The 26,759-nt window shown below is 41.5% G+C and overlaps 1 protein-coding gene across 12 annotated transcripts in view; it reads right to left on the minus strand.

Moving 5' to 3' along the window:
• Positions 1-1,146: 1,146 nt before the first annotated feature.
• The window catches only part of WNK2 (WNK lysine deficient protein kinase 2), a 193,768-nt gene continuing 168,155 nt past the window's right edge, over positions 1,147-26,759 (minus strand). For 7 of the 12 annotated variants that reach the window (XM_077278253.1, XM_077278255.1, XM_077278264.1 and 4 more), the window contains 6 exons: positions 24,885-25,090; positions 24,368-24,571; positions 18,409-18,507; positions 8,592-8,636; positions 5,737-5,999; positions 1,147-4,209 (listed from right to left, as the gene is read on the minus strand). In XM_077278253.1, the coding sequence (XP_077134368.1) occupies positions 3,886-4,209; positions 5,737-5,999; positions 8,592-8,636; positions 18,409-18,507; positions 24,368-24,571; positions 24,885-25,090 (1,141 nt within the window). In that variant the 3' untranslated portion in view covers positions 1,147-3,885. The remainder of the gene's footprint in view (positions 4,210-5,736; positions 6,000-8,591; positions 8,637-18,408; positions 18,508-24,367; positions 24,572-24,884; positions 25,091-26,759) is intronic. The other 5 variants (XM_077278256.1, XM_077278259.1, XM_077278262.1 and 2 more) reach the window with 5 other exon arrangements.

A 26,759-nucleotide genomic window follows, 5' to 3' on the forward strand; every position in this document is an offset into this window, starting at 1 on the left:
TTATTTTTAATTTCTTACTTTCCAATTATAAACTCTATGGAATATGTTGGCGCTACATACAGTATAGCGCTTTATTACTACAACATACTTAAGTGGCTTACCTAATGTACTTATATTGACATTCCGTAAATCCCATCAGTCATTGCCAACTAAATATCCTATGTAGGAACAGTATTCCGGTAGGACATTCTATACTGTAGGTCATTAATGCTATAAAAATTATTCTGCAAAGTCATTTATTTAATGAAGGCCACTAGATTAACAACACACTTAGGGAACCAATTCCTATTTTTTTCTTTAATGTATTTGTCAATAAAATCACACCTAAAAGGACGCTCTGCTCCTCCAGAGGGTCCACCGCCAACCTCCAACCTCCAGGATTATGGTAATTTCTTGATTTATGCATTTGATTTGTACAAAGTATTGATCTATTAATAGTGAGCAGGTACTTAGATAATGTACAAGACTGATATATCTTTACAGATAATGGCCCTGGAGACAGGTACATTTCTAGGGATATACGTGGATCAGCCGTAACATTAAAAGCATTGACAAGTCAAGTGAAAAAAAATTTTTTATCTTGTGATAAAGGATCCTATTCAGGGGTGGGATATATTCGATAAAGTGAACACTCAGTTCTTGAAGTTGCTGTATCGGCAGCGGAAGTAATAGACAAGTGTTAGGATTTGATTGACTTTGACAAGGGGCCAAGTTCTGATGGTTAAATGACTGGGTCAGAGCATCTCCAAAACAGCAGGTCTTGTGGGATGAGTCCAGTATGCTGTGGCTAGTACCTACCAAAGTAGTCCAATGGAAGGACAGCAGGTGAACCAGTGACCCGATGAAGTGTGACCAATGCTCATTCATGTCCTCCCGGCAGCCGCTCGCCTTTAGTCATAGGGGCGGTGCATGGAGAGGGAGGATACAAGTTCACTTCCTCCCGGTAGCTGGGCTTTCAGTAAGACCACAAGGCAGAATTCTAACTCTATATATGCTGTTATAAAAAATTTTTGAACATGATAATCAAAAATCTGAACGATGATCACACTCTGACTTTGTGCTTCTGAGTTATGGTTGCCAAACAGACAGATTGTTCGGTTGAGGACTACGGTAAGTTGGACAAAAGAAAACACGTTGACAGATTCGGAATGTTTTCAAGCACAAAATGTTTATTTTATATTATTATACAATATTGAGGCATTGGTGCCACTGACTGTGTCAGCATACAGGAGGGGAGGGCAGTTTATACAATTATTCAGGCAAGAGCGACTTGGAAGGTAAGATTCAGTGCAAGCATAGGGAATAGAGTGCAGTACATAGTTCCCATGTTTGCTCACGAAGCACGGACATGAATCTAAAAACGAATTCAAGATGTCGAAGAGAACAGAAATCTCTCGATATCTTAAAAGAGTTTTCGCCCTGCAGAATGGACCATATAAAATTCAATTCCAACAGAATTGATGAGTTTACAGTCAGGGATTACCAACAAAATGGAGACATTTACAATGGTTTGAAGACTTGAGGAGATACATTTCACAGCTTGACTGAATGAGGCTTCAAGGCCTTCGGTGGAGAATCCAAAATATCACGAAGGAGAAATGTATCCGGTTATCCTGTCTGACTACCTGTGTAAGGATTCGAGGATCAACCACTCACAATGCATGAGCAGGTCGCAGTGATACCAAGAAGTCATGTACAACAACCGGTAGGTTGCAGTGATACCAAGAAGTTGTGTACAACAACCGGTAGGAGATCCACCAAGTACATTCCTAGTCTACACAGAACTTTCCTGGTGAAACTAAAGTAGTACTGGTGTCAACAGCCACCCTTGCCCCATCTTAAAACAGAACGAAGGGTTCATCTTCAAGGCTAGACCTAACATTAGTTCTCATAGCTAATCAATGTAAGCTGCATAAATATAGATTATTCACTAGAGCAACTGTAGAGGATCTGTTTAATTAAGTATTGCTGATGCCATATGGTGTGAATCTGAAGAAGACAAAAAAAAAAAAATAGAAAAAGAAAAATCAAAACGAAAGGGACCTTATTAACGCCAGACAAATAGATCTCGGAGATTTTTTTTCCAAGTGGCCTAGACTCAAAAAGTAAAAACATAGTGACCTTGGTAAATATGGATCTCAATCTTCTAAAACTTAAAGTATTTATAGTGAAAAGTGAATAGTACGGAACAGTGATGTGCATTACCAAAAAGATCAAAGACTGCATTCGTTTTGCTTTGAAAAATAAAGTAAAATTCTCTACTTGTACATATGGAAAGAACATAACGCAATAGCAATACCAAAAGGGGGTCAAAAAAGAAGCAGCAGCTTAATGGGTGCCAATACTGAGAAGATTGTGGGCATGTGCAATGAATAAAGTGCAAAGTTAATAACGGTTACAAAAAAAAAAATATATAAAAAAAAATTGTTGGGCAAATTTGCAAGGTTTTTTTTGGGTGATATAATAGTGGAAGTCAAACTCAGACAAGTAGGCATCAACGTTGAGCAAAATGGTTCACAGGACCTTAGACGAGCAACCATGGGTAGTCCGGACAGTCAGGCTAGATTTCTTTGAACTTCCCCTTACCGACTGGGATCAATGGCTCCTGTTCTTATTGGCAGGTTGGGCGTGACATCATCATTGTGCTACAATGCATGCATGATGTCATGTTGGGCTTACCAATCAGAAGAGGTGTCGGAATACCAGCAGGAAGGAGGAGGTCCAGTCCGGCAGCCATAGACTACAGCCGTGGCTGCTGGACCGATGTTCTATAAATCATTTTATTCCACTCTAGTAGGCAGTTGCTGTAGAAAGTCATTGGTAATAAGGTATTGCACTACAAAGACCGATCTCGGAGTTAATTCTAGACACTAGTAGCCTCAATTAGCCAATAATATGAAGCATATTCATTTTTGAGTTCCAGTAAGTTAATCAATTGTGTTCATCTGAACAGCAACTTGGGTCACAAAATAATTATAGAAAAAAAAATGGATGGACGGATTCATGCATTGAAATTATATTTTATTCACCAAACCTTGAGAATTTGCTCCCCACCCATAAAAAAATAAATAAAAAGCATGTGAAAAATAAAAATACCCCAAAATAATACATAAAAATGATGATATCAGATGCATCCTTCCGATAACAAATGTAGCTCTGTTTGTACCTGGAATCAATTTTTATTTTTGTAGGTGTCAAGTAATTTATTCATTTTGTAGGATAAAATAAAACAAAAGTTAGTATTCATCTATGCTTTTTACAGGTTTAAATTAAAAATAAAAATCTATATATATTTTAAATTTATGAAGTTGGGAAAAGTGGACCGATATACATATATATATAAAAAAATACAACCTCCATCTTACACAGTTAAGGCGAAAAGGAAAAAAAAAAAAAGTGCTGTATGTATGGTGTGAAGGTCTGATATAAAAAATGGTGTTAACTGAAACAGTGGATGAAATGGAAAAAAAAGAAGGTTGCCAGCTTTGTTCTTTCCGTTTTTTTTTTTCTTTAGACACACAGGGTTTCCCAGGTAAACTGGAAATTACTCAAGGCACTAAACCTCCCTTAATTTTTTGTTCAAGTACTATACAATTCAGAATGTGTAAAATTATGACACAGAGAAGTAGACCAAGCAGTAAGGGTTTTGAGAACCTACGCGAATGACCTTCACAGTGATTGTATGGTTGTGTGTAGGTAGCTGTGGGTTTGGCCAGGACTTGTACTCGTACCCTACTCTTCTTCCATCTTTTGGTGCTGAAGAGGGCGGCTACTAATCATACAACTTTGCCCAGCTCCGCTGGGGCGGGACATGAGGACACACTAGGCGTGGGCAGGCTCAGACAATTAGAATATGGATTTTTCCTACAAAGGAAGGCCTTACAGCTACGTGATCCTCATGTTGGAATGAGACTGCTTAATGGTAGGTTGTGGCAAGGGCACTGGGAATATTTGCATGCTGGCGGACTGAGTAATCAGCTGGCTTCCTGCCATGGTGGGCATCGCAGCTCCAGCCCACTGCACTCCATAAATCGGTGCCTGGAAAACTCCTGCATACTGATACAGGGGCATCATGTAAGGTGGTAATATACCAGACTGCGATGCTCCGGATAGCGCTGCTGGAATGGAGGAGGACATCAGTCCCATGGGGGCAGGACAAGTCAGCGGAGTTTTGGAATTTCTTGTTTTTTCTGATATACCTTGACTTTCCTGAGGAGAGAGTAGGAATATTTCATGATTAAAGAACTATAATAGAGGTAACACCTTAGAATTTAATTAGAGATGATCGAATGTGCTCACGAGACATGCAGCCGCGGGGACCAGAACATGGTATTCGAGCACACTCGGTTAGGACCAAATAACGCCTTATCCCAGCATGTTCGCTCATCAGTAATGTTAATACATTTTCCATCCTATATTTCACTGCACAATGATATTCAAGAAAAATTCAGATGAGAAAGTTCCATCCATGGGTCTCCCTGCTACACCACGGTAAATGAGGTCCTTTTAGGATATATTCTCAAGCTATGTGCACATGGACACAAATTCATCAAGACCAGCATCGCTTGTGCCAGTCTTGATGAGGGGGGGTGTTGCCGTCATATGCTTCTTAATGAATAGAGAGCATCGTAAAAGTTGGGCGCACCGCCGTTCGTCTTCATGCTCGCCACGGCTCTTCATTAAAATAGATGAGCGGGTGTCATCAAACCCACAACCACCCACCCTGCCCATTTTGGTAGAGTTGGCCAAATCATTTATGAAAATGCAAAATAAAATCACAATTTTTTTTTTCACAATCTCACACTACGCAAAAAAACGTGGAGACTTTTCAAATGGTTTTACTCCAGATTTCTGGGGTAAACACCATGATGAATCAGGGACAAAGAGGTTTTTTTTGAGGAGTTGAAAAACAATACATTTTTAAAACTGAAACCGCTTCAGGATCCTTCTTTTTGGGGGTAGTTTTAGGGGGAAAAGTTTTTCCCCCCCCCAAAAAAAAACTGGTTTTGGAAAAGATTTTTTTTCCCCTGAAATTCTTTGTAGTCTTCTGATTAGGCAGTATCTACTTTGGAGAGGTTTGCTTCAGGATCTGCTTCAAAGAAGTCACTTTTTCTTCCATCCAACACCTTTTCACGAAAAAAAAAAGTCTCAAAAACTCTTCATATGAATAGCAAGTGTCGATTACCATACCATAGAATACCGTAGAAATGAATTGGAACAGTTTTCCAAACGTTTATGAACCATTTTTTGAGGAGGATTTTTTTTTAGAGGATCCACAAAAAAACTCCATGTTAACATAGCCCCTTTAAGTGTATCTGTCGTCATATGAGAACTCACAGTAGAATATCTGTTTACCTCTAGCTCCTTCCCCTCCCTTCCCATAGAACTTTATAAGCACCAACAGTCATCGCCTATCTCAGGAATGGGAAAGTCTGCATTCACTGAATACATATGTTACCCTAGAATTGAGAATATTGAGAATGAAAGATCAGTCCCGGGGGGAAAAAAAAATGATGCTTCAGATAGGTGGTGCTAGAGCTCTAATCCTCTTCCTCTCTGAAGAGACAAATTGCATATTTCATTTCCAAGAGGAGCATGCATGGCCAATAAGTCTCCTTACTCTGATATGCCAGGCTTGGCTTGTCACTCTCCGTTAACCCCAAAGACTTCATTAAAAAGGGACCTTTTGAGTATAAAATAGCTTGGAAAAGTGTTAATATCAGAAAAGTAACTTACTGAGGGTAAGTCATCAGTGCTGGATATGGGCTTGTGCTCGAGGTCCAGCCGTTGCTGGTACTGCTTCAGTTGATTTAAGGATGGTTTAAATTGTGCTGCTCCTACAGTTTTGCTTGCCCACTCATCCACGAGCTTGTGAAGGTCCTCGGTGAACGTCCCTTTTTTGTTGTTACTATTGTTAGACTGAGCTTGGATCTGTGGGGTGGTCACAGCTGGGCCGGACGTCTGCTCGGGGCCCACAGCGAGGCTGCTCGTGGAGGATCCTGGACAAATTCAGAAAGACTCAATCACTACAGTCTTCTTACAAGGTTCCTTTTAAAAGGGAATCCGTCAGCGGGTTTTTGCTATGTAATCAGAGAGCAGCATGATGTAGGGGTAGAGACGCTGATTCCAGTGATGTGTCACATATTGGACCACTTGCTGTAGTTTTGATAAAAATCAGTGCTTTATCAGCAGATTATCATCACTGTAAGACTAGCAAACCTGCTGCCATATAGTTATTCATATTCATGAGCGTTATAATCCTAACCCCCACCATTGATTGGCAGTTTTCTGTGAACACTGTGCATAGGCAGAAAGCTGTCAATCAGTAATGTGGGTGGGGTTACGTAAGGCTCAAAATTTGGAGAACTGCTAGATATTCAGCAGATAACAGTTAGTTTATCAAAACTGCAGCAAGCAGCCCAATAAGTGACACATCGCTGGAATTAGGACTCACGCTGATCTCAGATTACATAGCAAAAATCTGGTGACAGATTCCCTTCACCATTTCTGTTCAGTTATGTGTATTCTCATTCGGTTACGACTCCAAATCTACAACTGGAAGATACTATAGGGGTATGAACATCTGCTGCCCTATGCATACCAAGGCCCAAAAACCATTCTGGCATTATTAATGAACAGACAGTATCATAAAAAGAAATAAGAAAAAAAAACAGTTACTATGGGGAAATAAATAAGGTGAGCGCTTACTTATATAAGGCCATGGTAATTGTCGCCATTGAGGGCTCATGCACATGGCCATATGGACGGGAGTCGGTCACCACAGGATGACTGTTCAAACCAAGAACAGGAGCTCAGTGCACCCGTGACTAAGCAGATAAGTGCACCTTTCCATATACTTGTTTTCCATCCATCACCACACTCCTCTTCCTTGATTGACAGCTCTGGCTGGTAGAAATCACAATGGTGGAGATAGATGGAAAACAAGTAGGTGGGAGGTACACTAAACAGTTTGGTCACACCAAGGGTGCACTAAGCACCTGTTCTTTGTTGGTCATATTGTGCCAACAGCCTCCCTCTTTAAGGCTTCTTTTACACTTGCCGTGTTTTTTGCGAGCCGTGTTGCTGTAATTTTCGTGGTCTGCCGCAAAAACGGGCTGCAAAAATCTTGCGGATCGCTGTTTTTCTGGTTTCGAATACTAGGGAAAAAGTCTTGAAAAAAAAAGACCCGGCGGTCCGCAAATACGGTCTTCACGGTGCACCGCAGAAACAAGCTTCCGTTGTTTTTGCGGCCCCATCGATTTTCAATGGGGCCTGTGTCCGTAAGCCGTGAAATATATCGGGCAAGCTCGATATTTTTTCACGGCGCTCTGATGAATTTTTGCGGCCCCATAGAAATGCATTGGGGCCGCAAAAAACGGGCCGAAACAACACGGCAAGTGTAAAACCAGCCCAAGGCTCTGTAACATGCCACTAGTAGAGATGGATTACGTACTAACATACGACCAACGAGTAATGATGACGTATGTACAGAATGTCCCACCTCTAGTAGGTAGGATCCATGGTGCCCCGTACTATGGAACAGCATAACTTCCATGTGCTGCCGTACAGGATCAGTTTACATGGCTCTGCTTTATTTATAAGGCCTACAGTTCCAAAAGATGGCACTGGCTGGTTCATTGTAACCTGAAGAATGAACCACCATTTTTATACTGCCAAACAAAACATTCATTGGATGGTAGGTATAAGTGGCAAATCTAGGTGTAACCAAAGAAATCTGGAATTGTCTTTAGGTTATACTTAGTCTATCAAAAACATAGACAAAGCCATAGATTCTAAGTGTTGTGGTTTAGCCCAATATTATATTATATGTAATTTTTTAATTCTACCGTATTTTTAGTTTCCCATAGGAATGAAAAAATAGAAACTATGAAAATGCTCAGTTCGAAATAAAAAGAAATAGCAACTATGAAAATGCTCAGTTCGAAATAAAAAGAAATAGCAACTATGAAAATGCTCAGTTCGAAATAAAAAGAACTAGCAACTATGAAAATGCTCAGTTCGAAATAAAAAGAACTAGCAACTATGAAAATGCTCAGTTCGAAATAAAAAGAAACAGCAACTATGAAAATGCTCAGTTCGAAATAAAAAGAAATAGCAACTAAGAAAATGCTCAGTTCGAAATAAAAAGAAATAGCAACTATGAAAATGCTCAGTTCGAAATAAAAAGAAATAGCAGCTATGAAAATGCTCAGTTCAAAATAAAAAGAAATAGCAACTATGAAAATCCTCAGTTCAAAATAAAAAGAAATAGCAACTATGAAAATGCTCAGTTCAACCTGAATGAGAATACAGCAACCCAACAATATGTTCAAGAAACTGATCACAGGGCATAACAAGAAGAGTGCAAACAAAATGTGGGCACAGCATGCAGATAATCACACCAGAGTGCACAGCGGGGGTGCGTGGATTATCCGAGAAATACCTGATTTAAAGTCTATGGCACAAAGCTCAGGAAAAAAAAAAAACCTTTTCCCCTGCAGTAAGTGAACAAGCTAGCAACAAGAATAAAAAGTTTCCATGCTATGAAGGATGATGCCAAGAAACAAGAAAAATAAAAGCCGAATAGTTACTACTGCTGTGATCTTTGCCTAGACATAGCCGTTTCAGAGTGGACCCTACAAGGCAAAAAAACAGTACAAGGCAGACGGTTAGGCACAACTAAATAGGCAACAGGTTGGGAAGATAAGACGGATTGTATGCATTTTTATTTTTGTAGGGCAGAGGAGAGGCAGGCAAAACACAAAACAGCAAGTCACAACATAAAGAATGCAATAAGACAAAACCATCTGTGCAGCCAGCCCCTGTGCAGCCATTGTAAAGCATCGCATACAAAAAATGGTCAGCAGCAGACAAGGCACTCCATCCAGGTAACGGAAGAAGAAATTGGCTAAAATTTACGTAAGTGATCATTTTTGTAGCCTTAAACTTCTTTCGAAATGCTAAATTATTTAAAAGGAGAGATTATCAGAAGATGCCTAATTTTTCACGAAGTGCCGATTCTGAAGATCATCAGTGAATGGATTATGGATTATAATAATGATAATTTCACCCAAAAATAAAAAAATTACGAAAAAATGTAAAAGTTTGACAAAAGTTCAGGAATTGTAATCACTTTATCAAAATGCGTGGTCTGGTTGCACCACAAAGCAATGGTCTGAGCTTCCTCCACCAGGTCTGTCCAGAATACCATAGCATGGTCCATATAGCTTGAAAAACTGCGGGAATTTGGTAAAAATTAATAAAACCACAGGAGATATCTCCTGATTAAAGGGTTGCCCCACAGTCATTATACTAATGAAGTATACTATGGATCAATATTAAATAGGTGGGGGTCAGACACCCGGCACCTCCACTGATCAGCTGTTCTCAGGGCCGTGCAGATGTTAGTCGACGGAGCTGCGCTCTTCAACTCTAAGTGCTTTGTGATGGCCACTGCTCGGTGCTGCAGATTCAGTCCTATTCAAGTTGGGAAGGAACCACAGTACCCGGCGGCAAACACTACACAGTTGATGGATCTGTTCTCTTCAGCTCCTCAACTGCTAATATACGTAAGGCACCAAGAACCGCTGATCAGTGGGGGTGCTAGGTGTTGGACCCCCACTGATCGGATATTGATAACCTATCTCCACTATAGGTCATCAATAGAAAAGTAGTGGAGCAACCCTTTTAGGTAGATGCCTTACATCAATAAATGTATTCAGTGTAATTTGTATTGTCTGCCATTGGTCTTTTCCCACAAAACTAGACCTCAAACTCTTCAGCTTCCTCTGCTCTATATTCCAACACGCCATCAAACAGCATGAAGAAGACAACCCTGGCACTGTGCAGTGAAGACCTGATTATTGATAAGTCATCGAGACAAAGGTTGATTGCAGATTTTAACCCAATCTATAAATACATTCCCAAACCCTATCCTCCCCATTGTGTCTTACAAAAAATACTCCACTCCAGGCTTCAAAAACAGGTCTAGACAGCTCTGAATGCCACGGCTACTCTTTTCAGAAGATGTCAACTGTAGGCTTAGAAAGACTTACAAAATTTTCCCTAAGGTTAAATCTCAGTTCTAAGATTTTTGCAAGGTAATCTGATATTTGTTCAATTTTTTTTCTAACCATCAAGAACCACGGAAACCCGTCACAAATTCTCCTTCATAAGGGGCATTTTTGGAAGTAGTCTGTGTTTCCTGCAGCAGTTTTTAAGCGTTTTACAAGTATTTTTGCTGTGTTTTTTTTTCTCAATTTTTTTTTTTTTTTTTGCAGCTTTTTAATAGAGCGAGGCCAATTTTGGAATGTTTTCCGACAGGAGATGCTTCAAAAGAAGTGATATCCAACTTACTTTCTCCATCCAGGCGTTTTCGAAAGCCTGAGGTACTTAAGACATGCTCAAAAACCTAAACATAAGAACAGCAAGCCATTTTTCTATAGAAATTAATGGAAAGATTCTTTTGAGTGTTTGGTGAGCAATTTGTCTGCCATTTTTTTTTTTATTAAGAGGTGTTGGTCAGAAAAACACAGGAAAAAGGCCTAGTGTAAACATACCCTAAGAGTCCATCCAGGTTAGATCCTTCTCAGTTTTTAAGATTAATGCTTGCATCACTAAATCTGGGAATACTCCACGTCCTATGAGAAGTTCCAGATCCAAAAACTTTTCTGAAAATATCCCTTATATTTAGCATAAACCTCAAATTGTAGCCTATCAAACCCAGGGACTTTTTCTTGGTAAAGATCCTAAGAACAATGTGAAGTTTCCCCATTATAACTGGGCCATCTAGGAAGTCTACTTGCACCTTCATCACCTGTACTAGGAGCTGTGTTTTTAAGCCTACTTTGGGGTTTATAAGCATTGCTTGGTTTGTTTTTTTTATAGACGAGGTGGGAGAGTGGGCTATGGCCGGTCGTAACCTTTGTTACCCTCCCCTTCTCCATGATCTCATTGTGAGGGTGCCAATGGGGTAGTCTTTGGTTTAACCATTTAGATGGATGTAGGGGACCAGTGCAGACTGGCATTTACGTGATTAAACATCTGTGATCAGAGTTTTCTAGTGCTGGTGTCCGGGTGTGGATGACTGCATAAATGAAGTGGTCACCAACCCTAAGTGATGCTGTAGGCACAGTTCCCATCTATGTCTATGCCATGGATTTGGAGAGTTGTAACAAAAAAAAAACAAAAAAACAGAACTGTAAACTATATACCGCATATAGATAAAATATATAAATCTATTTAGGTATTCCCAAAAAAACAAAATGGTATTTAAAGGGTGGGAGCGCACCCTTACTTTCCCCATTCTAACGTAACAGGTGAACAATTCCTGCCGATGATGCATGCATCCCGGGAGTAGTAGACATGACATTACCTGCCCCAGTCGCCTCTTGTGACCCTTCGAGGAAAGTGTTCACACATATTAGTCAGATAGTACATTGTGAATAAAGTCATAACAAAAAGTTTGTCCGATCCAGCACAAGATAAAAATGAAAAAACTATATGCAAATTCATTAAAAGGTGATGTAGATCTAAAAAAAAACCCTATCAAAATAATATACTTTTCTGTATATCTACATCACATATTTTAATGAAGTTGCAATAAAGATTTTTTTATTTTACGTTGAGACAATGGCCTGGAAATCAGTCTATTTCAAATTGAGCAGTGGGTCAGCTTCAACATCCCCTAAAACTCCACTATAGATTGACCAAAAGCTTCAACTCTTGTATAACTGATGGCATGTCTTCTTGGAACCCATTTGGAATGAAATATCTTAATCAATTGTATCCCAGTCAATCTAGGTTTGCCTCTTCCCAAAAAATGCAAGACTAATATCATAGGCCGAAATCCTCCTTCTTCCAATGTTTACAACTTAGGCACGTCATCCGGGAAGAATTCGATTCTTTGGAGGTCCAGTAAGAATAATCTTCTCTCAAGTCCCTGCTTTGTGCCTCAGATTTGTTGATACTGATATACTCTCATTTATGCCCCGTTCACGGGTACAGTATTTGGTCAGTTTTTAACCTCAGTATTTGTAAGCCACAGCCAGGAGTGGAAAAATCTGAGGAAAAGTGTAATAGAAACAAGTCACCACTTCTGTATTTTTCTCCCACTCCTGGTTTTGGCTTACAAATACTGAGGTAAAATACTGACCAAATACTGAATGTATGAACGTGGCCTTACAGATTGTTGGCCCTGCTCCAAGCAGAGAAGCTACAGGCACACCAGAAGTGGAAGGACGCAATTCTGGATATCTCCGATGATGACTGGGTGGATTTAACAGATCATTTTTTTTCAATTCAATGATTAGTGCTGGAGACTCCACGATTCAACAGACATTAATCCATCATATTAAATTTGTTATATCTAGTAAGGGCTCGTGCCTTTGGTGCATTCAGTAATTTGGTGCTTTCTGAACAAGGTACCATTCTCCTGTGTGGTCCCTGTAATAGGATCCTCCTGTTTTGGTCCTTTGTTTGCTTGCTGTATTAAACACCATTGTTAAATGCACAGAAGAGAATTCTTTTTTAAAGATTTGTGCACATTTGTGCTTGAAAAATTGTGATAATGGCTTGGAAGTCTCCCAACACCCCTACCCTGTCTCAGTGGCTTAAAGGGGTTGTACACTACTCAGACAACATCTTCTGAATTCGTATGTTTCCCTTTTGAAAAATAATAACACCTATACTCACCTCTGGTGCCATTCCAGGGGTGTTGGCATTGGCTCTCCAGGGGATCATGCGACTCTCACCACCGCTGATTGGTCGCAGGGATCACATGATTGTGAGACCACCGCTGATTGGCCGCAGGGATAACATGACAATGTCACGCGATCCCAGGGAGAACCAGTGCCAAAATCACTGGCACCGGAGGGGAGTATAATTGTTATTCTTTAACAAGGGGCAAACAGATTTTTTCTGCATGTAGGTGCTTTGAGCAACTGGCAAATAGGGGTTCTGAAGTTTCTCATTCTATTATGTTTGTGGGTCGAAGTGTGTTATTGAGTATGTGTAGATAACTGTATGAATGGCTTCCAGCATCGTTGTTAATTTCTATTTTTACCATTTTCACGTCATTATGTTGAACATGATTCTTGTATTTTTATGCAACCTGTGCGCTGTTGCTTACTATGATACACAGTGGTGTATTATTGTTCCTTATCACTAGTGTTAAAAATGTTTAAAATAGGCTATATACACTCACCGGCCACTTTATTAGGTACACCATGCTAGTAACGGGTTGGACCCCTTTTGCCTTCAGAACTGCCTCAATTCTTCGTGGCATAGATTCAACAAGGTGCTGGAAGCATTCCTCAGAGATTTTGGTCCATATTGACATGATGGCATCACACAGTTGCCGCAGATTTGTCGGCTGCACATCCCTGATGCGAATCTCCCGTTCCACCACATCCCAAAGATTTCATGTTGTTTACGCCAAATTCTGACCCTACCATCCGAATGTCGCAGCAGAAATCGAGACTCATCAGACCAAGCAACGTTTTTCCAATCTTCTACTGTCCAATTTCGATGAGCTTGTGCAAATTGTAGCCTCAGTTTCCTGTTCTTAGCTGAAAGGAGTGGTACCCGGTGTGGTCTTCTGCTGCTGTAGTCCATCTGCCTCAAAGTTCGACGCACTGTGCGTTCAGAGATGCTCTTAGGCCTACCTTGGTTGTAACGGGTGGCGATTTGAGTCACTGTTGCCTTTCTATCAGCTCGAACCAGTCTGCCCATTCTCCTCTGACCTCTGGCATCAACAAGGCATTTCCGCCCACAGAACTGCCGCTCACTGGATTTTTTTTCTTTTTCGGACCATTCTCTGTAAACCCTAGAGATGGTTGTGCGTGAAAATCCCAGTAGATCAGCAGTTTCTGAAATACTCAGACCAGCCCTTCTGGCACCAACAACCATGCCACGTTCAAAGGCACTCAAATCACCTTTCTTCCCCATACTGATGCTCAGTTTGAACTGCAGGAGATTGTCTTGACCATGTCTACATGCCTAAATGCACTGAGTTGCCGCCATGTGATTGGCTGATTAGAAATTAAGTGTTAACAAGAAGTTGGACAGGTGTACCTAATAAAGTGGCCAGTGAGTGTGTATATATATATATATATATATATATATATATATATATATATATATATATATATATATATATATATATATATATATACATACATACACACACACACACATATATATATACAGTGCCTACAAGTAGTATTCAACCCCCTGCAGATTTAGCAGGTTTACACATTTGGAATTAACTTGGCATTGTGACATTTGGACTGTAGATCAGCCTGGAAGTGTGAAATGCACTGCAGCAAAAAAGAATGTTATTTCTTTGTTTATTTTTTTTTTAAATTGGGAAAAGTCTTTTCAGAGGGTCATTTATTATTCAACCCCTCAACCCACCAGAATTCTGTTTGGTTCCCCTAAAGTATTAAGAAGTAGTTCAGGCACAAAGAACAATGAGCTTCACATGTTTGGATTAATTATCTCTTTTTCCAGCCTTTTCTGACTATTTAAGACCCTCCCCAAACTTGTGAACAGCACTCAAACATGGTCAACATGGGAAAGACAAAGGAGCATTCCAAGGCCATCAGAGACAAGATCGTGGAGGGTCACAAGGCTGGCAAGGGGTACAAAACCCTTTCCAAGGAGTTGGGCCTACCTGTCTCCACTGTTGGGAGCATCATCTGGAAGTGGAAGGCTTATGGAACTACTGTTAGCCTTCCACGGCCTGGACAGCCTTTGAAAGTTTCCTCCCGTGCCGAGGCCAGGCTTGTCCGAAGAGTCAAGGCTAACCCAAGGACAACAAGGAAGGAGCTCCGGGAAGATCTCATGGAAGTGGGGACATTGGTTTCAGTCAATACCATAAGTAACGTACTCCACCGCAATGGTCTCCGTTCCAGACGAGCCCGTAAGGTACCTTTACTTTCAAAGTGTCATGTCAAGGCTCGTCTACAGTTTGCTCATGATCACTTGGAGGACTCTGAGACTGACTGGTTCAAGGTTCTCTGGTCTGATGAGACCAAGATCGAGATCTTTGGTGCCAACCACACACGTGACGTTTGGAGACTGGATGGCACTGCATACGACCCCAAGAATACCATCCCTACAGTCAAGCATGGTGGTGGCAGCATCATGCTGTGGGGCTGTTTCTCAGCCAAGGGGCCTGGCCATCTGGTCCGCATCCATGGGAAGATGGATAGCACGGCCTACCTGGAGATTTTGGCCAAGAACCTCCGCTCCTCCATCAAGGATCTTAAGATGGGTCGTCATTTCATCTTCCAACAAGACAACGACCCAAAGCACACAGCCAAGAAAACCAAGGCCTGGTTCAAGAGGCAAAAAATCAAGGTGTTGCAGTGGCCTAGTCAGTCTCCTGACCTTAACCCAATTGAAAACTTGTGGAAGGAGCTCAAGATTAAAGTCCACATGAGACACCCAAAGAACCTAGATAACTTGGAGAAGATCTGCATGGAGGAGTGGGCCAAGATAACTCCAGAGACCTGTGCCGGCCTGATCAGGTCTTATAAAAGACGATTATTAGCTGTAATTGCAAACAAAGGTTATTCCACAAAATATTAAACCTAGGGGTTGAATAATAATTGACCCACACTTTTATGTTTAAAATTTATAAAAATTTAACTGAGCAACAAAACTTTTTGGTTTGTAAGATTTATGCATCTGTTAATAAATCCTGCTCTTGTTTGAAGTTTGAAGGCTCTAACTTATTTGCATCTTATTAAACCTGCTAAATCTGCAGGGGGTTGAATACTACTTGTAGGCACTGTATACACACACACACAGTACAGACCAAAAGTTTGGATACACCTTCTCATTTAGAGATTTTTCTGTATTTTCATGACTATGAAAATTGTACATTCATACTGAAGGCATCACAACTATGAATTAACACATGTGGAATTATATACTTAACAGAAAAGTGTTAAACAACTGAAAATATGTATTATATTCTTGGTTCTTCAAAGTAGCCACCCTTTGCTTTGATGACTGCTTTGCACACTCTTGGCATTCTCTTGATGAGCTTCAAGAGGTAGTCACCGGGAATGGTTTTCACTTCACAGGTGTGCCCTGTCAGGTTTAATAAGTGGGATTTCTTGCCTAAAATGGGGTTGGGACCATCAGTTGTGTTGTGCAGAAGTCTGGTGGATACACAGCTGATAGTCCTACTGAATAGACTGTTAGAATTTGTATTATTTCAAGAAAAAAGCAGCTAAGTAAAGAAAAACGAGTGGCCATCATTACTTTAAGAAATGAAGGTCAGTCAGAAAAATCAGGAAAACTTTGAAAGTGTCCCCAAGTGCACTGGCAAAAACCATCAAGCGCTACAAAGAAACTGGCTCACATGAGGACCACCCCAGGAAAGGAAGACCAAGAGTCACCTCTGCTTCTGAGGATAAGTTTATCCAAGTCCCAGCCTCAGAAATCGCAGGTTAACAGCAGCCCAGATTAGAGACCAGGTCAATGCCACACAGAGTTCTAGCAGCAGACATCTACACAACAACTGTTAAGAGGAGACTTTGTGCAGCAGGCCTTCATGGTAAAATAGCTGCTAGGAAACCACTGCTAAGGACAGGCAACAAGCAGAAGAGACTTGTTTGGGCTAAAGAACACAAGGAATGGACATTAGACCAGTGGAAATCTGTGCTTTGGTCTGATGAGTCCAAATTTGAGATCTTTGGTTCCAACCACCTTGTCTTTGTGCGACGCAGAAAAGGTGAACGGATGGACTCTACATGCCTGGTTCCCACCGTGAAGCATGGAGGAGGAGGTGTGATGGTGCTTTGCTGTTGACAGTTGGGGATTTATTAAAAATTGAAGGCACACTGAACCAGCATGGCTACCACAGCATCTTGCAGCGGCATGCTATTCCATCCGGTTTGCGTTTAGTTGGACCATCATTTATTTTTCAACAGGACAATGACCCCAAACACACCTCCAGGCTGTGTAAGGGCTATTTGACCAAGAAGGAGAGTGATTGGGTGCTACGCCAGATGACCTGGCCTCCACAGTCACCAGACCTGAACCAAATCAAGATGGTTTGGGGTGAGCTGGACCGCAGAGTGAAGGCAAAAGGGCCAACAAGTGCTAAGCATCTCTGGGAACTCCTTCAAGATTGTTGGAAGACCATTTCCGGTGACTACCTTTTGAAGCTCATCAAGAGAATGCCAAGAGTGTGCAAAGCAGTCATCAAAGCAAAAGGTGGCTACTTTGAAGAACCTAGAATATAAGACATATTTTCAGTTGTTTCACACTTTTTTGTTAAGTATATAATTCCACATGTGTTAATTCATTGTTGTGATGCCTTCAGTGTGAATTTACAATTTTCAAAGTCATGAAAATACAGAAAAAAATTTAAATGAGAAGGTGTGTCCTTTTGGTCTGTACTGTATTTTTAGCTAATGCTGGCTTGGATAAACTTTTTGTTATGACTTTAAATCAGATGCCTCAATAGCCTTATGTGTGCACAGAAGAGTGGATTGCCCATATGCCAGAATAAACACGTTGGAGAGGGCGAGTTGTATCTACACCATTTTATAAACCACTGTTAGATATTGAAATTGAAGTTTACTTTTTTAGTTGGTCACTGGACTTCCAAGTTTTATAAACATGACCGCTAATGCTAAAGCGGATTATAGCAACAAAAAAAAATGACAGAGCAAAATATCTATATATTAGTAATGTTGCATATAAAAGCATTAAAATGTCATGTAAAGAATATGATAAGCATGAACAAATGCAAATGTTCATATCAACCCAATTATCTGTCCTTCTGCACGGCTGGTATAGATCCTCAGCCCCTAGACTCGCAAAGACCATTCTTCTACTCAGAGGTGGGTCGTTCATGGCGCCTCAAAACACGGAAAATCTCAAAGCACTACATCAAAAACCAGGTGAAGAATAAGGTAAGAAAAAAAGATACCAAACACAGGGGTGTACACGTTGGTGTCTGGCTGCGCAGACTACAAGAACCTGCCCACTTGCTTTTGCTGCTCAGACATTTGGTAAAAGCTGCGCACACAAAAGCATCCAAATAACACATGGTCAGAAAAGGAAAAGATGATGCCAGTTTTGGACAGTGATACTCAACCTATGGCACAAAGTCCGAAGCCAAATTAATTTCCTAATTTTGCAACGGCTTCCATAGCGTTTCTTAAAAACTTAAATATTTCACACACAAAAAAGCACAATATTCTTTAAGAAAAAAAAACCCTACACTTTTTTTTTTACTCTGGACAAAGGTTGGGTATCACATCCAGAAGAATGGATGAGATGTCAAGAGGAAAGGTGACAAAGCGGATGACATATAAAAGAAAAGAAGAAGTCGGGGACGGGGAAGAGATGAGGCGCATTAAATAGAAAAGAACAAATACAAACAGATGGATAAAGACACAGGTCCACTGAGGAATCTGGTACGAGGTTTGCTACTAGACTTATAGGTCACGCTCTCAGACGTTTGGTGGTAAACCGTCCAGCCTGTAAATGAATATAGAGGGAAGAAAACAGAGACACTGGTAAACTATGATTAGCGATGGGACGCACGGCCAGAAATCAAAGCAGCTTTGTCATACAAGATAAGCTCTTAACTACCAAACAAGGGATTGGTGGCTGCATCTTTACAAAAAAGAAAAAAAACATAATGTGTTATGAAGTTTGGGTACAAGGATTTGGATGGGTCATTTCTACTTTAAGAGCTGTCCTTCTAAAAGTGCATCCAGCCTCCTCTGCATGGTTATTTAATGGGTGCTATCGATATCATAGTATCATAGAATGGTACATTTGGAAGGGACCTCCTGGTTCATCGTGTCCAACCCCCGGCTCAATGCAGGATTCACTAAACCATCTCAGACAGATGTCTGTCCAGCCTCTGTTCGAAGACTTCCATTGAAGGAGAACTCGTCACCTCTCATGCCTGTTCCACTCATTGCCCAACCTCACTGTCAAAATGTTTTTTCTAATATCAAATCTGTATCTTCTTCCTTTCAGTTTCATTCCATTGCTTTTCGTGTTTCCATGTGCAAATGAAAATAATGATGATCCTTCGACACTGTGACAGCCCTTCAGATATTTGTAGACAGCTATTAAGTCTCCTCTTAGCCTTCTTTTTGCAAGCTAAAGAGATTTCCAGATCCTTTAACGGTTCCTCGTAGGACATACTTTGCAGTCTGCTCACCATCCTGGCAGCTCTTCTCTGAACCTGCTCCAGTTTTTCAATGTCTTTTTAAAAATGTGGTGCCCAGAAGTGGACACAGTATTCCAGATGAGGCCTGACCAAGGAGGAGTAGAGGGAGATAATTTCTTCACGTGATCTAGACTCAATGCTTCTCTTAAATACATCCTAGAACTGCTTTTGCCTTTTTTTTGCTGCTGCATCACACTGTTGACTCATGTGAGTCTGTGATCTATTAATATACCCAAATCTTTTTCACACATGCTGATGCTTAGTTGTATTCCTCCCATCCCATATGTATTTAGCTGATACCTTTAAAAATAATCTATTCACAATGCGTCTATGGTTTCCATAAGTTACAAAATGCTCCTCACTGACACGACTGAAGACGCCTTCACACCATACTGCTCTATTTAGTGTCCACAGGCTGCCATTGCATGGAATGTTTTCATTTTTTTGTGATGTAATAGACTGCACTTTTCTATCCAGTGTCACAAAAGTTCTAGAAACATATTTTAGCCTGCATTATAACATAATGGACCCGATTCCTCATTTGCAATTTTTTTTTTCAGTCCCTTTCCTTTTTAATTTTTTGTTTGTTTTGTGGTTTTCGCTGATGGTTTTTAGTGCAGAATCTTTCAAAATGGTGCACGCATTTCAGGAATTTCATGCAAAAATAAAAAAAAATTGGGGGTCTTAAATCGGTTTTTGCAACTTTTTAGAGCTAAAATTTGAATACCCTTTTAAAAGTCGCACGTTTGTCAAAAAATAAAAGCCATTATTTTGAAAAATCATCCAGAGACTTTAAGCCATTTAGAGACTGGAGTGAGTTGCCTCCCCCCCCCAAAGAAAGGCGATATTCGGTAGAAGTTGTATTTCATGAATTGGTCTAAAAAAAATAGAAAAGCAAAGTTGGCGAAGAGAAAAAAAAAAAAAAAGATTTAAAGAGTTTAAATAGCACAAAACATGGAAAATAAGGTGCAAATATTAAAGCCACTAAAAATTATCAAATTTGTCAAGAAAACTGGAGAAACAGCACTAATGAACCAGTGCCAAAGGCTCCCTCTGGAATGTCAGGTCCATAGGACCTTATGGACATTTTCAGCTCATCCGTCAGGAGCATTTCAGTGTGAGCAAGTCTGAACAGCCACATGGCAGGTACTCACAGGGGTATTTAGGTATGAAGAATGGTTCACCTAACCTGACTTCAGGTTTTTTATTCAGTCCCATTGCCCCAGGTGTAAGACATCCGGCCTCTAGCCTGCCTTTACTAACATGTGACAGAACGGCTGGTGTTGCAAAGCTCACAGATCCCAGCACGGTTCTGTAATAGTATCCACTGGGGAAACAAGTCCGCTCATGACATTTCTTCCTATTAAATCTTCCCCCATCACCTATAGGTGATATTATTGTCAAGGGGAAAACACGACAGAAAAGGACCAGAAGATCGCGGCATCTGTTACACAAACCCCTGAACTGATTAGAACAGCTTCATCTTCCTTTTAGTAGTGCAAGTTTTCCTTGCTCTGTTATGTCAAGTTCAGTTCAGCTGATCTCCTGGAGCTCTGGTCCTGAATTGTCTCAGCTGTTCTGTGTTGGCCACTCCTCTCTGGTATATATGCTCACCACATGGGAGTTGCCAGTGATAGCTTTTACTTCCTGGTTTGGAGTTGAAGGAGAATTCAGAATTAGTAGAAGTTGGTTGGTGATGTTTTCAGGAGATTTCTGTGTGGATTTGGTTTCAGTGTTTATTCTTATCCCCTTTCCATTTGGTTTGTCCCTCTAACTCCTCTATTGATTCCCACTCAGTCATTTTGTGTGTGAATTTGTACGACCATGGATTTCTTTTATCCCTGTCAGGTTTGTGTTACCCTATACAATCGAGTCTCATACCTCCCTGGTTGGGGGAAGGAATAGACAAGCGTGCATATAGGAGCATAGCAAGGTATGAGACCCCAGCATCTCCATCATCAGAGGTAATCTGGTGAACAGGGATATCCTAGGCTCCTCATAGCTTGTTGGACAGGGAAGGAGCCCATTGCCCAGAAAACTCCTTCTACAGTACCGTAACAATTATTGAGAAGTGGAAGTAACCGCAGCAACTCAGTCACAAAGTGGAGACCCCGTAATGTTATAGAGCGGGGTCACCAAGTGCTGAGAAGAAAAGAAAGCAGAAAAGTGACCACTGCTCTTCTGACCCTAAAACTGCAAGGTCCAGACCTCCTCTGTTATTAACATCAGCACAAATACTGCACCCTACTGTGAGCTTCATGGCAGAGCAGCTGTATGCAGTCTTACATCACCAAGCACAATGCTGAGCTTTGGAAGCAGTGGTGTAAAGCCAACACTGGACTCTAGAGGAAACGTGTTCTGTGCAGTGACAGATCACACATCTCTATCTGGCATCTGATGGACGAGTCTGTTTTTGGTGAATGGTAAGAGAACGTTACCTGCCTGATACATTGTCCCAGCTGTAAAGTTTGGTGAAGGAAGGACAATGCTGTGGGGCTTCAGGGTTGGCCAAGAACCCTTTGTTTCAGTGATGGAAATTTTAAGACTTTACCATATCAATACATTTCGGATAACTGTAGCTTTCAGCCTTGTGGGAACAGTTTGGTGAAGGGCCTTTTATGTTTATAATGATCAGAGCCCAAGGTCCATGAAGACGTGAAGTTGTGCGTGGAAGAACATGCTGGACCTCAGCCCCATCCAAAATCTTTGGGCTGATCTAGAACGGAGATTATGAGCCCGGCCTCTTATCCAACATCAGTATCTGACCTCACAAATTGTCTTTTATGGAAAAAGGGCAAAAATTCCCACAGGTATCTCCAAACTTTTGTAGAAATTCTTCCCAGAAGAATGGAAGCATTTATAGCTGCAAAGTGGGGACTAACACCCTATGAAAGGTCTATGGTTTTAGAATGGGAGATTGGAAGGTGTAATGTGGAGGGGACACAATACTTTTGAAGTCCACTCAGAGGTCCAGTGGGCGGTGCTAGACAGTAATTGACATCTTTCTCTATGTAAGTGTGCACTGGAGAGAGCAGTCAATCATAGATTAGGATCGCCTACTTGACTGAATAATACAGAATGACCAAGGATTTCAATGAATATAAAACATGCTGGCCGCGTAACATTTTCCATGTTACAGGTTTGCTATAGAGGGGGTTTCCAGATTTATGGATCTAAAACTTAGGAAATCAGTTTAGGCACTTTGTTTTTCAACCATTCCCTGACTGCAGATATGCTCAGTGCCCCTTTGATGCCTGTACTTTCCCACATGCCAACACGCTGTTGCTGCACTTGTTTATATGACCTGTCTTGCAACTGAGGTGAGACCACTACTTGGTGTAAACGATAACCTTAAAGGGGTTGTCCAGGGGGATGAAATGTATTTGTAATATGGGTCAGACTGATATAAAAAGATCAGAAAAAGTTATCGTCAGTGATTCCGGTTGACCCTTAACCGGTCACTGCTGGTCTCTACGTACAGAACTTGTCTATAGACAATGGAAAATGCCTGCCCATCCAATCACTAACCGGGGCGGATCACCGCTGCAGTCAGTGATTGGCCAACTGGCTGTTTACAGCAGTTTCTGGTGTGTCAAGCCTGAGGGCTGGAATGGGAACTGTGTGAGACACGCGAGTGTAAGTATCACTACTTTTTCATAGTCAGGTATTTTATAAAGATATTAAGATTAATTTTTTTTAAGCATGAAAAAAAATCTTGCAACCCCCCCCCAAAAAAAACAGTGTGGGCATTTTATATCCCTAAGGCAGCTTCTTCTGATTGAGAACACTGACACCGCATCTTTCCAGATCAATGAGGAAGAACTGCTCTCTCCTCCTGCCTGATAACGTATTAGTCGGATTGGTGCAGGGCAGAAGAAAAAGCTACCAGTAATGACACATCACTAAATCTGCACAGAGATGCCAGCGGGGGCGCCTCCGGCAGAGCCACCAGCAGATGCTCCTCCGGCAGAGCCGCCAGCGGGGGCGCCTCTGGCAGAGCCACCAGAGGATGCTCCTCTGGCAGATCCGCCAGCGGGGGGCGCCTCCGGAAGAGCCACAAGAGGATGCTCCTCCGGCAGAGCTGCCAGCGGGGGCGCCTCCGGCAGAGCCACCAGCGGATGCTCCTCCGGCAGAGCCGCCAGCGGGAGCGCCTCCGGCAGAGATGCCAGCGGGGGCGCCTCCGGCAGAGATGCCAGCGGGGGCGCCTCCGGCAGAGATGCCAGCGGGGGCGCCTCCGGCAGAGATGCCAGCGGGGGCGCCTCCGGCAGAGATGCCAGCGGGGGCGCCTCCGGCAGAGATGCCAGCGGATGCTCCTCCGGCAGAGCCGCCAGCGGATGCTCCTCCGGCAGAGATGCCAGCGGGGGCGCCTCTGGCAGAACCGCCAGCAGGGGCGCCTCCGGCAGAGCTGCATCCTGTAGTCCGAAAAAATAAGTACATTTTTACCACGATTAGAACAGTGTTCTTGACTGAAAAATACAGAAAGAGACGAGATTTTAAAGAGTATAAAAAACATCCTTTAAGGGTATCTATTACACCCAGTATCAATGTGGTCAAAGGTCCTGGCATGAGCTCCCCGGGGACTGCGATAACTGTGGGTGAAGCGCCATGTGTTCTTTTATCCTCCGCTAATATTTCTCCCCATAGTCCAATAGTATAGGTCAGTATTCCAATAATCCTTGTTACATAAAATATGAAGATATTTGCATTTTTAAAAGGATAAGCTCATAAAGCAGATATGACCATGACAACTTATGGGTGGGGGGGTCTGAAATAAAAAAAAAAAAAAAAAAAAAAGAAATAAGCTTCTACCATCTTCTCATCCCTACATTACCAAAAATATATCTAATATTTATCTAGTGCTAGCAAAGCAAAAACCATCTTGCGGTCACTCCCCACATACAGGGTATTAATGTAGAATTTAGTGTCTTCCTAAGCAGAAATGGTGCCTAGATCACCGCTAGGGGCACGGAAATGTACCTGAATAAAATTTGACATACAGAGGATGAAGATGGATGATCATTTTCACAGTGTCTGTCTTGTGCAGTACAGCAGCAAAGCCACGTGCAGTCTGAAAGCAACTCCGTCCCGTGTTGCCTCACTCTGCAGCGGCAATTAAACTAGCACAAAGAGGAACATCCCTCAATGATAGATCACCTTGTCCGCCGCTGCCATGCATATCAACACCATCTCGGACAACCCCAGAACAGATATTATCTGAGGACACCGTAACTTTCACTGAACAAGGCTGCTGTGTCTGAACGGCCCGACCCGGAGATGCCGTCAGGGAGGTCTTTGGGTCCAGGTGAGGCTTCAATGGATCCTTGGAAGGAAATCCATTACAATCTGTAGTTATATCACCTGCAACAGAAATAAAAACAGAAAGAAAACACCAAGGTTGCCAACCTAGTAGACTAGCATTTACAAAAATTTACTGACAAAGCGCCTTCATCAATGAAAAATACATAAAAAACTAGAATCTAATAAAAGTATGAAATTCAATTCTCAGTCCGAGAAATTCTTTAGTTTGAGATTAATTTTTTTTCAATTATTTTTTTCAATTGTCAGTAAATTTGTTGACGGTTGGCAATGGTGGTGTGGATACAGCCTAAAAAGCGTTTAAACAACCGCATGCAGGTAGGCGCGATGTAGAAAAGAAAACAGCGTAACATACTTGTACCATTTTTTAGTTGCTGGACCAAAGGATTAAGCAGCTTCCCACTTTTTACTTTGTTTTTGCTGATTCTCCGTCGGCGGCCACTTGGTGGCGCTGCATGAAGGAATCCCACATTAGGGGGGAGAGGTTTCCCCAGCCGCACATAAAGGGCTTCTATCTCTTTCCTCTGCTGCACTTGCAATTCAGAGATTTCTTTCATGTGCCTTATGGGAAAAAAACACAAAAAAAACCCTTTAAGACACGATAATCAAAGTAACACGTCTCTGTAGAGTAGGTGGTCGGTAATTGTGAGACAGTACAGAGAAGAATTATGGTTTGAAGATTTACATCTGCATTTGTGATAAGGATTTAATTCAGTAAATTACTGCAATGTCACAATTGTGAAATAATGGTGTTTCAAATACCCACCATTTAAAAGATCTCTGCTTGCTGTCAGTGACATAAATACGTATTTCTATCTCCCTGGTGTGAACGCCGCTGTTCTCCTGAATCCGGCGTTGTTCTTCTTTTGTTTCTGTGCCTCTCCGTTCACAAGATATGCTCCATTCTTCCCAACATAAAGATCTAGCCTTGCTTTGGACAAGTGGGAGTGGTCATCACATCTCTGCGGGAGTCTCCTCTATTACCACTCCCAGTTGGCTCAAAAGACTAGATTTATGTACAGGGAAGATGGGGTCCTATCTCAAGAACAGAGAGGCACAGGAATAAAACACTCTTTCCGTTTTGTGCTGCATTGCTGAAATATTCACATTTGATTCTTTTGGAGCGCAGTATGTGAAATCTCTGCTTGTGGTACAACTGGGCATTTCTTCAGAGTCTATTCTGAAGGCATCCGCTTTCACCCTACCTCACAGAAGCTGCCAATCACTGTTCGGCAGTGTCTGAAACGGAGACTTCTAGATCAGCGTCTTGGAGGGAGGGGAGAAAGCATCAGCCCCAAAGAAAGCTCTGAAAAAATGCTTTGTTGCACTATAAGCAGAGATTTCACATACTGCGCTCCAAAACCAACAAATAAAATAGTAAAAAAGTAAATATTGTTACAACGGATTGACAGAGAAAAAATGGGGAAAAAAGTCGTAGAATCAGAGCTCATTTAAATATATTTTTTAAGCAAGTGATAGGTCCTCTTTAAGAAATGTATCAAGTCCAACATTAAAGAAAAAGTTTAACATTTTTGTGGAAATGTGACTTGAACAAAACTTTTAGGGTATGTGCACACGTTCTGGATTTTTCGCTTTTTTTGCGCGTTTTTTCAGCGGTTTTCCGCAGCAAAAACACAAAAAACGCATGCATTAAGCATCCCATCAGTTTGAATGCATTGCGCAATTTTTGTGCACATGCTGTGTATTTTTCTGTGATAAAAACGCATTGCGGAAAAACACGCAGCATATTCATTATTTTTGCGGATTTATCGCAGATTTCCCGCTATTTAATGCATTGGCAAGCTCCGGAAAAAAACGCGAAAAATCCGCGCAAAAAAAAGAAACAAAACCGCAAGAAAAACGCGTGTGCGGATTTTATGCATCAAATCTCCGGTTTTGTTTAGGAAATTTCTGCATAAAATCGTGACATGTGCACATACCCTTACTTTTATGCCAGATTTCTGATGTACATGCTTCTCAGTGAGACAGCTGAATGTAGTAGAGCAGGGTTTTTTTACCCAACAGTTAAAGGGGCAGTCCGGTCTTGGTGTACAAGTCTATAGTCACTCTATGTGACCACAAACTTATAAATCCTCAAAGTGATTGCATGGCTCGCTGTGCCGATTCTCCGATGTCAGCACCGAGAGGGGGCGATCATGTGACGGCAAGTATGCAATTTGCACACTTCCAGCCTCATTCCGACTAGACATGTCTGGTCTCATTCAATTCA

This window comes from Ranitomeya variabilis, chromosome 8 (genome assembly GCF_051348905.1).
Source record: "Ranitomeya variabilis isolate aRanVar5 chromosome 8, aRanVar5.hap1, whole genome shotgun sequence".
In the NCBI taxonomy this organism is placed as follows: Eukaryota; Metazoa; Chordata; class Amphibia; order Anura; family Dendrobatidae; genus Ranitomeya; species Ranitomeya variabilis.